A 15202-nucleotide genomic window follows, 5' to 3' on the forward strand; every position below is an offset into this window, starting at 1 on the left:
TTAACATGGTCAGATTTGCCAGAAGTTTGTCTACATTATGGTTTTTCTTCAAAGAAAAAGTTTTTGCTTTCAATGGTTTTTGGGGGTTTTTTTGTATTTTCATTCTTTATTCTTCCCTTTATTATTTTCTTCCTTGGGTTTATTCTGTTGCTTTTCTTTTAATACTTATCTCATTTGCATTGGTCTTTCTTTGCTTTCCAATAAGTATATTTAAAGCTGTCAGTTTCTTAGGATCATTTAATTCTGCAAAATTTTTATATGAAATGCTTTGTTTTTAATCTCTCAGCATATCATAATTTCCTTCATAATGTTCATGATTTAAAGACCAAAAGTTATTTTATAGTACTTTTGTCTGTTTCTAATCCATCCAGTATGGTTGGACTTAGACAAGACTTATATCAAGTCATACTTATGCTTCAGGATTCTAAATTTTATTTATTTTGAAAATGTTCTACATATGTTGGGAAAGACGGTACTCACTGTTGAATGAAAATTTTTCTATATGAACTTATTCATTTGAGTTTATTGTTTTACTCAAGTCTTTCATAACTTCGCTCAGCTACCCGTTTCTGAAAACGTGTTGACTTACCTGTTTCCCTCTTTAGTTTCACCAATTATTGCTTTTAATAATTTTAAGCTGTATGCTCTGTGGTATATAGGTTCATGATCATTACGTTTTATGGATAAATTATTCATTTTATCAGGATGATGTGCTTTTTTCGCGATTAAAACTGCATTAAAAGCCAAGTGACTTCTCTCCCCCTTCATGTTTGCTGTTATTTTCCATCCCTTTCTTTTCACTCTTTCCCTGTCCTTTTCTAGGAGTGAATCCCATGTAGGGGACATGGCCAGGGATGTTTTTCCTTTTTTAATCTAGAGAGTCTCTTTTGATTGGTGAACCTATTTGTGTTTCTTGTCACTACTATTGTATTTGGGACTTATTTTTGCCATCTTATTTGATTTTTTATTTCTTTTTTTTTTTTTTCCATCCTTCCCTGCCTCCTTTTGCAGGGCTAAATTTTTTTCTACAATTTGAACATACATATTTTATTTTTATTCTTCTGGGTTGTTCATTTTTCCTACAAGTATCTAAAGACAGATCACGAGAATTCTCGTGTTTTCTGCTCTAAGGCTTGTGGCCAATCACGAGAATTCTTTAAAAATATATTAGCGCGTAAGAACATGTAATAAATAACTAAAAAATGCAATGGGTATTTAATTTTAAAGTGTGCCTTTAACATTCATGTAAAACGTTTTTTATACTCGTTCAATAGAAACTTATCTGGCTACTGGGTAAAGCTAGCAATAAAACTACTGGTCCGCAATGTGTCAAGCTTAGCAATATCTGTATCTTTCCCTCCAGAGCCACACCTTCCTCTTATCTCCCATCTTTTTCCTCTCCCTTCCTCCCCGCTACCCCCACCCACCATGTTGATACTGTCCAGAATTTTAGTTCTGGGTTATTTAGAATATACTTAGGGTGGTTAATATATTGCTTGTTGAGACAGCAGTGAACTTTATTGAGTTTTAGTTTGTTTTTCAAATTTACTTCCCGTATGTCTCATAATCCTCCTAGATTTACTCCTCTTTCAGAAATATTTGAGGAATATTTACCGAGGGGTCTTAAAATGGTAAACCTCATGAGGCCTTGAAGTTTTTAATTTTTCTCACATTTATAAGTGATAGCTTCATAGATATAAAATGAAAGGAAAGGAATGTTGAGCCTATAAAGCTTTGAAAATATTACTCTGTTTTCCGCTTGTACCCTTGTTGCAGTTGAGAACTGTGAAGCCCTTCAGAATGGTGTTCCTTTGAGGGATCTGCTTTTAGAATTTTAATTTATCTTCAATGTTCTTAAAGGTTACTGTACTACATCTTACATGTGTGCTTTTTCCTGTCTATGAGTGTAGCATAACACTCTACGATCTTCCAATTTCCTTTATGTAGAAAAATTCTTAGTCATTTTATAAATTCTTCCTGATGGAACTTCAAGTATATAGATAGTGACACTTTAATGTTTCCATCTCTTTCCTTTTATATTTCCCATCTTCTTCTTGAAGCCTCCTGAAAAAAATTCCTCTTGATCCCCCAGCTCATGAATTCCTTCTTTGGCTGTATCCACACTGCTCTGCAACCTATGTGCTGAGGTTTTTATTTCAACAAGTATATTTTTATACACAGTATTTCCAAATATTTTTCTTGATACTTAGTCATTTTTATTTTACTTACTTGTTCTTATTTTATTTGTGTGTGGGCTTTTGTCATGCACAGTCTCCTCTTCTGTGTACTCATTTGCCCCGTGGTGGGTGGGGGACAGTGTTGTGGCTTATTGTGTTTAGTAGGTGGTGTGTCCCTCTGGTCCTGTGCTGTTTCCCTGTGAGCTCTCACTGCTTGCCCCACAGGGAAGCCCTCTGCTCCAGGATTGGTCTCCCTGACTTGTTTCCCACCGGTTAGCCTTGGAGTGTGAGAGACAAGCCAGGGCTGCAGGTCTGCCTGCACCTTCTGTGAACACTCATCCTCCATCCTCCATCCTGGCGTTTTCTTCCTCGCAGTGTGTGGGAGCAGCCGCAGTCTGCCAACAGTAGCATAGACGAGAGAGAAAGGGACAAGGTGTTCTTTTCCCAGCCTCTCCTCTCCCGCCGTGCCCAGGCCTCTGTGGCTCTTGCCATTCTGTCCCTATTCCAGGACCCATGGTTTCCCCAAGAATTTATTCTAGTTTTTTACTCTCTCAAAATTTGTCACTTTCTCTTATATCTAAGCTGTCCCTCCATTTAGATTCTAAAAGGGAGCCAGCAGCTCACTGTCTTTGTCTTGTCAGGAAGCATAGTGGAGTTTTTGTTTTGTTTTAAAATAATATTATTGCCTTATATTTCTTATTGGAACATTATCGTTAATGTAGTAATTTTGGAAAACTTAGCAACCTCAGAGAAAAAAATAAAAATTGTAATCATCTTAATACAAAGAGATAACTATTCACAGCCTACTTTTCTGCTCTTTCTGATTTAACTATTTAATGAATTTTTTTTAGGTTATTAGTATTCCACCACAGGATGTTTGATATTTGCCTGGTGGTCCATCATATGGGCATACAATAAAATGTTTAACTTTTATCACTGTTGGACATTTTAAGTTTCTCTTTTAATTTTTTTTCACTGAAAGATACCTACACCAAACAGATGTTCAGGGTGCCCAGAAAGAGGGTATAGGACATTGTTTAGAAACAATAATACTAATAGAACAAACAAACAGTAACCGTTGGCTAGAGCCCATAAGTGCATTAGCTAAAGCACTTTTGGTTATTAGAGCCAACGCCTTTTTGGCCTTAGAAATCAAATTAATGGATTTGCTTGTGGGTTGTGAACCTATATTTGAACACCAGTTTTTCTCTTATAATGGTTTGAAAATGCAACTTAACACTCATTATTTTAATAGCTTCCTGGCCATTTTGCCTGACTTCCCAGCAGGACTTGAGTTTTAGGTGTGCAAATCACCAGCGTAATAGGGCAAAAGCTACAAATACCTGGAGTGGGGAGCTACGGAATTCCTGGTTGGTGTTAGAAACTGACCTAGCCCAGGACCCTGCTACAAGGCTAAGGCTTGAAGCATGGAAAATTGTAGTGTGTGACATATTTTGTTGGTGGTGTTGCCCTTGGTAGCGTTTTGGTGTGTTTATGGTGTTGATCTTTTTCTGTCCTTCTAACCTCGAAAGGGGCCTGAAGGGGCATTCATCCCACCACGTCAGCCCTCCTGGCCTTGAGGACTCTCCCCGCCTTGGTCTCTAGACTGGAACACATTTGAGAGACGAAGCTCAGCCAATCACGAGGCTGTTTCTTTTTTCTCTCATCAAAGGAGGATAGGTCAGAATAAACCCATTAGCTCTCCCTCCCCTCAACACTTGCAGCTTGCCAACACTGGACGTACTATTGTGTCCTTATTCTTTTAAATCATTGCATCTCTTAAATTTCCCTTTGACTATGTCTCTGACATTTTGGAGGCATCTTAAAGTCTTGCTTTCTCCGTTGTCCTATGTGTCTGACCCATTCCCAAATGTTGGTTTTTTTAGTGTCGTGTAGATCTGCTGCTTCCATTTCACCTGCCATGAGATTACAGTGCTTTTCCCTTTATGTCTGAGCTGCTGTGGGGGCTTTCAGTGTGACCTCTCTCTAGTTGGTCTCACCCTCCTCCTTTGGGTGTCCTATCCAATAAAGAGGGAATATACTAATTGACTGTCACGCCCTCAAAGATGACGGCACCCACAGCCAATAAGGAGGGAATATGCTAATTGACTGCCACGCCCTAAAGATGGCAGCGCCCACAGCCAATAAGGAAGGAATATGCTAGTTGACTGCCACACCCTCAAAGATGGCAGTGCCCACAGCCACAAGATGGTCGCATCCCGTCCCCTCAACCCTGCAGGGGCGGCAGGCGCACGGCAAAGCCGGGCCCGCCCCCATGCTGGCCTGGCCGCTCTACGCACCTGCCTCCAGAGACCCCCAGTCCCCTCAGCCCCCCAGCCACCCAGGGCCGCCCGAGGCTCAGGTAACCAGGGCCGGCCGAGGCTTGTGCTGCTGGCAGTGGCAGCAGCAGAGGTGTGATGGACAGTGGTCCAGCACGGCCGAGGCTTGTGCTGCTGGCAGTGGCAGCAGCAGAGGTGTCACCTTCCCCTGATTGCTGTGTCACCTCCCACCCCTGAGGGCTCCTGGACTGAGAGGAGGCAGGCCAGACTGAGGGACCCCTCCCCTACAGTGCATGAATTTTCATGCACCGGGCCTCTAGTTATCTATAATTATTGTAACCAAATGTCTTCTCGTGCTTCAGACTATTGACTCCTTATTGCCCACCTACCAGTCTTCCTGATGCTGACCTTTTTGGCCCTTGACCAATTATACTGTCTCTTTTTCTACTAATCTCTTTCCTCAGCCCCAAAGTAGACTTTCCATTCCAGACAGGTCAGGTCATTTGGCATCTCCAGGTTTCCCTCCCCAGCCCTCCTTACCTTCCTGACTTTCTGTGTAGCATTTCCCAAGATGCAATGCTCTTGCCTTGCCTGTCAGACTGTGTGCTTTTTTCATGGGCTCATTTATTCAACAAATGTTAATTTAGTATTTGCTGTGTGCCTGGCATTTTGCTAGGCAATGGAGATACACAGTCCTTGCCCTCAGCTTCATAGTCCTTTGGGGATGCAGACAGGTAAATAGGCAGTTACGATCCAGTGTGATTGGTGCTGGGATAGGAAGAGTTGGAGGCCATGGGGCATGGGTAGGAAGGACATCTTGGTGTGGGGGCGGGAAGGGGTGTCACGGGGAGGTTCCAGAGGCAGCGACCTGGGCTGTCTTAAGTTCCTTGGTGAAAGAAGGAAGGAAACCTAGACCCAAACTCCATCTGCCAAAAAGCTTACACAAGCAACCTCCCTGGCCGGGTAGCTCTCTGGTCTGCATTCCTCCTAGCATTCATATACTCAATGCTAGCTCTTGATATTTGCATTATTCTTCTATGGCTTTTTGAAAAATCCTCTTTTCTGATTATACATACATATATGTTTGTATGTATACATACATATATGTTTTCTCTTCAACTTAACTGTAAGCTTCTAGGACCAAAAGACTGGGTCTTCTTTTTCTCGTGTCCTGTGCAAGCGTTCAGTAAAAATTACCCAGCAGAGGACCGACATGATAGCCACAAGCATCCGTGGGCTTAGGGTTTTTCAAAACTTTATTCTACAAGATCGATTGTAATTGTCAACTTTATAAGGTGTTTTTATTTGAGTCTTGTACACCGTGGAATTTTCTGTTCCTGTGCGTTTGAACAAAATGCTCCCATTTGAAGTGCTCAGTGCATGGCTATTGGTAGCAGCCAGTGTATACATTTGCCCTCGGTGGGACCTGGCGATGGTGGTGGGGTCAGCCCGTTTGGAGAGGGCCACTAACAGCCTTGTCAGCCTCCTTCCTCACAGTAGCGCTGGCCGTCAGCAAGAAACGTCTCCAAGTTATAGAGCTACATAAGGAGCATGTTCGTGGAGTCCCAGCTTCCGCGTCTGGCCTGACAGGGAGTATTTCATAACTTCCAGCTCGGTGGGATTCAAGTTGTAGAACTGCTTTTTGGGTTTTTTGTTCGTTTGTTTGTTTGTTTGTTTTAAGTTACAACTGAGATGTGTGATGATTTTTTGTTTTCTTTTTCCCATCACCATTTATCCCCTCTATGCTCTTTTCCACCTCCACCCTCCCCCCGCCCAGTCACCACACTGTTGTCCATGAGGTCTCTCTTTTGTTTCCTTCTTTGCTCAACCTTCCCCCGCAAGCACCCACCACCACCACCACCACCACCACCACCACCACCACCACCACCAGAGCTGTCTGCCTGCTTTCTTTCTATGAGTCTGTCTCTACAGCTCAGTTGGTTAGAGCACCATCACTTTATACTTTTGTTTATTTTTTTATTATGGGCATTTAATTTTCAAAGGAAGGCATTGCTGATGGCTGAAGTTCAGAGATAATGGTTTCAGGGCCAGAATTTGTTCTTCCTTATATGTTTTCATTTAGAACATATGGTGGTTCTTAACTTTTTGGGGTCATGGCCCATAAAGACAATCCAGTTAACTCCACAGAGAAATGTACATAGGCACAGACAGAATTGTATATACCATTTCAGGGAGTGCTGCACCCTCTGAATTTCCCCATCTCCCGTCAGCCCTGTGGATCATGATTGGCTGGTTCAAATAAGACCCATATAAAATTCTTACCATTTTAAGCCGAAAATACTGCCCAACAAAACTTGGTCCCTTTTGTCACCGTTCCGGTTTCCTTGTGTTTAATGCATGATAGTTAACATTCCCAGGCTCACTACACATGTGCTACTAAACCACTGGACTCCACTCCACCTTCCTTCTCTAGAAGCAGTGGGCACATTTGTATTTGTTGGAGAAGCACAGATAGGCAGATCAGGTCTTCCCAAGCAGCAGAAAAGCTCTTACACACATTAGTGTAACCTGCAAGTAGGAATTAGAAGCTATTCAGTATAATTGTCATAACTGTAGTTTTTCTATATTCTTATTAAAGAAATGTTTTTCAGGTTGTAAAGCAGCTTATATAACAACAGTTATGTTATTTAAAAAAATAATGAAGCCCATATACCTATGCTTATATAAAATGCTAGAGGAAAATACATCAGAAGGCACATGTACTCAGAGGTAACAGTGCAAGTGGTGGGTCTTTGCTGTACTACAATTTGGAATTTTATATTTTTACTAGAGGCCCGGTGCATGAAATCTCCCCCAACTGCCCTCCCCTGACAGCCTGGTCGCCCTTAACTGCCCTCCCCTGCAGGCCTGGTCCCCCCCAACTGCCCTCCCTCCCCTGCAGGCCCGGTCGCCGCCAACTGCCCTCCCCTGCTGGCCATCTAGTGGCTGTGGGCACTTCCATCTTTGAGGAAGGGGCAGTCAAAAAGGATGTCCCTCAGCCCAGCCTGCCCACAGAGATTGGGCCTAAACCGGCAATCAGACATCCCTCTCACAATCCGGGACTGCTGGCTCCCAACTGCTCACCTGCCTGCCTGATTGCCCCTAACCGCTTCTGCCTGTCAGCGTGATCACCTCCTAACCACTCCCCTGCCAGCCCGATTCCCCCCCAACTGACCCCTCCCCTTCAGGCCTGGTCACCCCTAACTGCCCTCCCCTGCAGGCCCGGTCGCCCCAACTTCCCTCCCCTGCAGGCCTAATCGCCCACAACTGCCCTCCCTTGCTGGCCATCTAGTGGCTGTGGGCGCTGCCATCTTTAAGGACGGGGCAGTCAATTAGCATATTCCCTCTTTACTGGCTGTGGGCGCTGCAGTCTTTGCAACAGCATGAGGGTCAATTAGTATATTCCCTCTTTATTAGATAGGATTGGGAAATCTGGGTGGAACAGAGAAGGGAGGGATGAGGCCTCTTAGTAATCTGTGTTTCTGGCTTTTTTTCTGCTAACGTTCCGATGAGTATGTTAAATGAAACCGAGGAAAAGATATGTTACAAAATGCAAACACTTAGGAGCTCTCCAGCAGCTCAGTCATGGAATCATTTTTGTTGCCAGTTTGAATCCTGATGTAATTAGGGAAAACAATAAAAAATTCAAATTGTGCCAGGTGAAAATAAAAATACAGCAGCCTGCCCTGGCTCAGTTTGTTGGGCATCGTCCCACGCACCAAGAGGTCATTGGTTCGATTCCTAGTCAGGGCACATGCCTGGTACGGGGTGTGCAGGAGGCAGCAGATCCATGTTTCGCTCTCACATCAATGTTTCTCTTTCTCTCCCTCTCCCTTCCTCTCTCTAAAAATCAATAAAAATATATTTTTAAAAAACATCCTGAGGATCACATAACAGTGCACCATTAGACTTCATAGTTCACAAGAATATCATGAATATTATCATGAGACTCTCAGAAATCAGTGAAGGGAGATGGGCGAAGAAATATGCCCATTTTACAAGAAACCCAGCTCCAAGCCTTGGCTGAGGCCATGTGGCCAGTAATGGAATTGGAAGGAAGTCACGTTTCTAATTCCTAATCCATGTTCTTCCTGGTCCCTCTGCCACTGAGACTGGGGGAAAATCACCTCGACTCCTGGAGTCCCAACTTCCGCGTTTTCATAAAAGCATTGATTCCAGGTGCTCGCAGAGTTGCTTTGGGAATCACGTTACACAGTCCAGTCGTTCTCAAGGCGTGATCCCCACCCCAGCCCAGGAGCACCTCCGGGAGCTGGTTAGCAATGCACATCCTCTGGCCCATCGGACCTGCATCAGAAGCCCTGGGGCCCACACTCCCTGGTTCAGCCAACTCTGCAGGTGATTCTGATGCAACTCAAGTTTGAGAACCCCGCCCCCCCCCTCCCCATGGTAAATGTGAGATCATATTGTGAAAGGAGCAAAAAACGTTATAGAAATCTGCTGTTTTCCATTGAAATAACATTTATATAGAGTGAAACCCTAAGATCTTACATGTACAATGCTATGAACTTTGATATCATGTGCTCAGCACCCCAAAGAGTTCCTCACACCTCCTCCATCCCCATCAGTCCCCACACCCCATGGGCAACCACGGTTTAGTGACAGACTTCCTCAGAGGAAGTAAGAGGACTTGGTGATGAGTTGGACATAGAGCAATGTGATATTCTCTTTTGCCTTTATATTTGTGGGTAACATCCCTTTTTAAATTACTAAGCATGGCTCTCTGACTTTTCAGCCCATGGACCAGGCATCTCTCAAAAACAGCGATGTTCTCGTCCTGACAGGCCTCACCCAGATTCCCACTGCCAACCCGGACGGCATGGTGGGCGAGTTCTTCAGCAACCTAGGTATGTGCACCCCCCGCTGACTCGTGAAGTTTGTGTTTCAGTGCCTACCTCTGCAGTGTTTTGCCCCTTCCTTCCTATTTACACCACAGGTGCCCCCTTTTAAGACCTTTCCCCATTTTCTCTCACCCTTTTTGCTCATCCTGCAAAACCACTAGTCGACAAAAGCACTTCTTAACCCTTTGAGTGCCAACCAATATCCTAGGAACTATGCTAAAATTGCCAAGGCTTTTTTGCTGATTTTACAGCAATTTAGGAAAAAAAATTATGATAGCGCTCCCGGCACTTTTGGCAAAAGACAGGAGGAGCGCAATTGCGCTCCCCGGCACTCTAGGGGTTAAGCAGCTTCAATCTGAAGGTGCAGTAAAAATAGTTGTTATAATGGTACATTCGAATTTTGAGCATGCTGTGCAACAGGTACTCAGCATTCTCTCACTTGTTCATATAGAAAATTCTTATTTAATCTTCTTGCTTCGGTGCCGGGAGCCGGTCCATCCTTGCTGTTTCAAGGGACCTGGCATATATGGCATACTGTTCTTAATATGTTTGCTCACCTTCTTGGCACTATGTGTTTTAACCAAGGTCTCTGAGAAAGGTTGTTTCCCCAGGTAGGGATTTTCCCCTGAAGTTAGGGAGGGAATAAAACCCCTCAACTAAGTGCCAGGCGGGTAATTAATCACTTTAACTACGAACAATCATGCTTAAGCTACATAATCTTTACTCCCTGGAATGGAGATAAGAAACGCCCTAACCTTTGTAATAGAGATTGATAGGATTGAATCAACTGGTATAAATACAGATGTAACAAGACAGCAAGACACAGAACTTAGAAGACAGAACTTAGAATACAGAACTTAGAACACAGAACTTCGCTGGAGAGAACATGGCAAAAGATCCTGGACTGAACCTGACTACAGAAATTGGCAAGAGAACCTAACTAGAACCTGGTGACTGAACCTGACTGGAGAACCTGGACAGAACCTGGCTGGAGAACCTAGCGAGGGAACATGGCTACAGAACCTGGCTGGAGAACCTGGAGAACCTAGCAAGAGAACATGGACACAGAACCTGGCTGGAGATCCGAACCAGAACTTCGCTGGAGATCGAGACCTGAACCTGGCTGGAGATCCTGGCTAGAGATCCTGGCTAGGCTGCTGATCAACTGAACGCTGTCTCTGTATCATTCCTTCTTCGCCGACTCCATCCACACCTTTGGGGACCCCTGGACCTGCTGGGGTTGGACTCCGGCACTTCGGGTGGGATTTGGTGTTGGAGCAGGGGTCCTTACAGTCAAAGGTTGGACAGCAGGTCCTCAAGGAATGTTGTTTGTTTCAGCATCATTTCATTGTAGGTTGTGGAGATGCCGTAGGAACCTAACTGTTGTTTTTATCAATGAGCCTGTGGTAAAATTGGTTTCATATACATTGCTCCTCTTAACCCCTAGAGTGCCGGGGAGCTCGATCGTGCTCCTCCTGCAGTGTCACTATTAGATGCTAGTAGTTCACTCTTTATTGACAGATGGCACCTAAGTGCAGATTACTTATGATGCCAAATGTTTGTAGTTCTAAAATTGACCACTGGCATTTACCTGCCTAATTTTTTACAGGTAATATGATTTTATGAAGTTTACTCAGTTTTTGTAGCCCTAAAGCTTCGAAATGGCGTCCAGTTCTAAGTCTGCTTTTATTAGTGATGATGATATTGCTAAATATGTCAATTCTTGCTGTGAAGATGACGATTTTGTGGAAGATACTGGAGAAGGGTGTCCCTCTATTTTAACATTATATGTTTTTGTTCAAATTTTTTTTATTAGTATTTTATAATACAACTAGAGGCCCGGTGCACAAAAATTTGTGCACTGGCCGGGGGGGTGGTCCCTCAGCCCAGCCTGTGCCCTCTCACAGTCTGGGACCCCTCGGGGGATGATCACCTGCTGGCTTAGGCCTGCTCCCCAGTGGGTTGGGCCTAAGCTGGCAATCATACATCCCTCTGGCAGCCCGGCAGCCCTCAGGAGATGTCCGCTTGCCAGCAGGGAGCAGATCTAAGCTGCAGTCAGACATCCTTAGCGCTGCTGAGGAAGCAGGAGAGGCTCCCACCACCACTGCTGTACGGGCAGCCATCAGCCTGGCTTGTGGCTGAGCAGAGCTCCCGATGTGGGAGGGCACTGACCACCAGAGGGCAGCTCCTGCATTGAGCGTCTGCCCCCTGGTGGTCAGTGTGTGTCATATTGACCAGTCATTCCCAGTCTTTCTACTGTTAGGGTCAGTTTGCATATTACCCTTTTACTATATAGGATAGAGGCCTGGTGCACGGGTGGGGGCCGGCTGGTTTGCCCTGAAAGGTGTCCCGGATCAGGGTGGGGGTCCCACTTGGGTGCCTGGCCAGTCTGAGTGAGGGGCTGAGGGCTGTTTTCAGGCTGGCCGGCGACTGAAGCTCCCAGCCTCTCTTTTTTTTCTTTCTTTTTTTTATTCTGGGATTTATTTACCTTCTATAATTGAAACTTTGTTGCCATCCTGCTCACTCCAGCTCTGAGGCCACGGCCTGCTGAAAGCAGGTATCTGGGGTTTGTGTAGCTTCTATAATTGAAACTTTGTTGCTTTCGGAGCTCAGAGCCGGGCCAAGGCAGGCAGGGAACCTTGGCTTCCTCCATCACTGGAGCAAGCAAGCCTCCTGCTCACTTCAGCTGCATGGCTGCCGGCCGCCATCTTGGTTGGCGGTTAATTTGCATATCGCCCTGATTAGCCAATGGGAAGCATAGCGAAGGTACGGTCAATTACCCTTTTGTCTTTTATTAGCTAGGATCAGCAAACAATATATGTCAAAGATGAAAACAAATGTAGTAAAGGTTTCCTTAAGTTTTTGAATATGTAACTTCATTTACTTGCGATTCATAATTTTTTTCCTAAACTGCTGTAAAATCAGCAAAAATGCCTTGGCAATTTTAGCGTAGTTCCTAGGATATTGGTTGGCACTCAAAGGGTTAAAGTCACAGCACCTACCAACAACGTTAAGTGAGGACTTACTGTACATGGACTTTAAATTCACAACAGTGACACCACTGAACAGGTGTATTTTTTCTTATGAATATTTGGTGGTGGTATTTTTTTATTTGGGGGAGAAGACTAAATTGAGAGACTTGGAGTCTTTGCTACCTGGAAGAAATATATTTTCCTTTGGATATAATTGTCAATAAAATCAAGAAATCCTGCCTTTCTTTTAGAGAAGTGCTGGTTGGTTAATGTCTTAGTCAGCTCTGGCTACTGTAACAAAATACCATAGACTGGGTGGCTTAACAAGAGGTGTTTACCTCTCTGTTCAGGGGGCTGGGAAGGCTGTGAGTAGGTTGCCAGTGTGTGAGGTCCTGGTGAGGACCCTCCTAGCAGATGGCCACCTTCTTGCTGTGTCTATAGCAGAGAGGGGCAGCTCTGGTGCCTCTTCCTCTTATAAGGGCACGAATCCCCTTCTGGGGGCTCCACCCTCATCTAACCCTAATGACCTCCCAAAGCCCTGCCCATAAACCACCACAAGGGGAGTCAGGGCTTCAGTGTGTGGACTTGGGGGGACACTAACATTCCCACAGAAGTAGGAAAATGAAACAAATCCATATACTGTATACACGTTCCGTTCTACTTTTATAAAGCTGTTCTTTTGATACTACCATTTTCCTCCTGGCTTCAACTTCCACAGCGCTGACCGTCCGGAACGGAGGAAACGTGTTGGTCCCCTGCTACCCGTCAGGGGTGATCTACGACCTCCTGGAGTGCCTGTACCAGTACATCGACTCGGCCGGCCTCTCCAGCATCCCCTTCTATTTCATCTCCCCTGTGGCTAACAGCTCCCTCGAGTTTTCCCAGATCTTTGCTGAGTGGTATGTCTGTGTTCTCTCTGAGTTCTACTTTGAGGCAGCACAGTCAAGCAGTAAGAACAGAAATGATCCCACTTCTTCCCACGGTACTGGGAGACTTTGATTCTGTGGTGTTCCCGTATCTGTGATGCGAAGCTGTGCTAATGAAGGCCAAGTCTGTCACAGGGCTAACTGCTGGAAGAGTAGCTGGGAAGGGAGGAAGGACCAAAGATAAAGACTTAACTTAGCCAGCACTTTCCAGATTAGCAACAAAAATGCTATCATTTATCTTCTCACATGCTGTCTTCTGCCTGCTGTTACAAAGTAAAATTGCATTCTAGACACGAAAAGGATGTTACAGCCCACGCTCATGTTGTCTACACTTCTAATACCAAATCTGAAAGAAAACTCTACATCTTCATTTTAATAGCATGACATTTGACAAAATTAAGTTTTATTACAGCAGGACATTGATCAAACGTAGGGAGAGTAAATTACTGAACAGTAAGACGTCCGTGAGCCTTTTTAGGACTCCTTAGATGCCTGTTTGAATCTAACGCACCTTGGCCAGAAGAAGGGCGGGAGGAGGAAGCAGGTCAGCTTTCACCAGGCACCCCGTAGTGCCTTAGGGTGGTGTTTCCAAGCATTCAGGGCTGTGAAAACACATACATAGAGTGTGTGTCATCCCTGTGAGTGGTGTGGTGGCCTCACGGACACAGTGTGCTACTAAGTTTCTCATGAAAAAGGAATGTGTGCCTCATCTCTGCCACATCTCATATGCTGCCCCTCAGCTCTTCCTAAGGACTCCCCTTTTCGTTGTGGTGGGATCGTTTTCTGTGTGCACACTCAGGCAGGCTTCTCCATCCCTGTGCACGTCATTCATGTCTGCCGGGGGATTGAGACACTTACTCCCCAGTTCGAGTTGCCAGTGCAGCTCAGTGGCTGTGACAAGCAGAAAGTTGTGTCTCTGCAAAGGGTATGTCACTCTCCCCTTGATACTGCGCTCAGCCAGTCAACACGGAGTCCTGGATTGGGTCAGAAGGACATTAGCGGGACAGCTGGTGAAATGTCAGTCAGGTCTGGAACTTGGCTCGTCGTAATGTACTGATGTTAATGTTTTATTTTAACAAATGTATCACGGTTGTGCATGATATTAACATCGGCGGCAGTGGGTGAAGGGCATACGAGGAGCTCAACTATCTTTGCAACTTTCCTGTAAATCTACGATTATTTCAAAATGACAAGGTTACTTCTTAAGAAAAAATGTATTGAAGAATTGTAAAGGTTAAAAAAGTGCTTAAAAGAGTTTTCTGTCCTGAGTGCTCTATAGACACGATTTTATTCTGTAGATGCTGAGATTCATTGCAGGACATTTTTACTTGTACTTATTACTTATTCACTGCTACCACTAGGTGGCACCAATCAGCCTGTGTGCCCAGCTGACTGGCTTATCCGCTTTTCCTCTTTAAGGCTTTGTCACAACAAGCAGACGAAGGTGTATCTCCCAGAACCACCTTTTCCTCATGCAGAGGTAAGAAAATGGTCTGCTGGGATCAGAGACCATTCTTTCACTCAGAAAGAACTGTAGGTGAATGGACATGGATGGAGATAGCAGGCCATTAGACAAAAGTGAAATCCTTACGTAAGCTCATCGCCCTTGTTTCCCATAGGCGATGACAGTGGAGTGTTCTAACTCCAGGTCCATCACTTCCCCTTACTAACACTGTATGACCAGTGCATTCTCCCTTCGTAGCCTCCCTCTGTTCCGTTGACTGCACGAGGAATTCTATTCTATTATCTACTAAAATGTTTGAATAGCAGATTTTTTATTGTAAAGTCTTTCCAGTTATGTTAATCATAGATTTGAAGTTTTAATGATGAAAATGATAACATATCAGTTTAAAAAATTGGAGGTCAAAAGGTACAAACCTCCAGTTGTAAACAAATGAGTCCCAAGGGTGTCCTGTGCCCACGGTGACCAGAGTTAATGCTGAGAGCTGCTCACAGAGCAGATCTTACATCCTCATCACAAGGGGAAAT

The 15202-nt window shown here is 44.6% G+C and overlaps 1 protein-coding gene across 5 annotated transcripts in view; it reads left to right on the forward strand.

Annotated features, from left to right (window-relative positions):
* Positions 1-15202, forward strand: part of INTS9 (integrator complex subunit 9) — a 106087-nt gene that overhangs the window by 75531 nt on the left and 15354 nt on the right. For all 5 annotated transcript variants that reach the window (XR_004968267.1, XM_036313539.1, XM_036313540.1 and 2 more), the window contains 3 exons: positions 9210-9321; positions 13006-13186; positions 14633-14693. Coding sequence is in view for 4 of the 5 variants with exons in the window: in XM_036313539.1 (XP_036169432.1) it covers positions 9210-9321; positions 13006-13186; positions 14633-14693 (354 nt within the window). In the remaining variant the exon portion in view is untranslated. The remainder of the gene's footprint in view (positions 1-9209; positions 9322-13005; positions 13187-14632; positions 14694-15202) is intronic.

The sequence above is a fragment of the Myotis myotis genome, unplaced genomic scaffold, assembly GCF_014108235.1.
Source record: "Myotis myotis isolate mMyoMyo1 unplaced genomic scaffold, mMyoMyo1.p scaffold_m19_p_6, whole genome shotgun sequence".
Lineage (NCBI taxonomy): Eukaryota > Metazoa > Chordata > Mammalia > Chiroptera > Vespertilionidae > Myotis > Myotis myotis.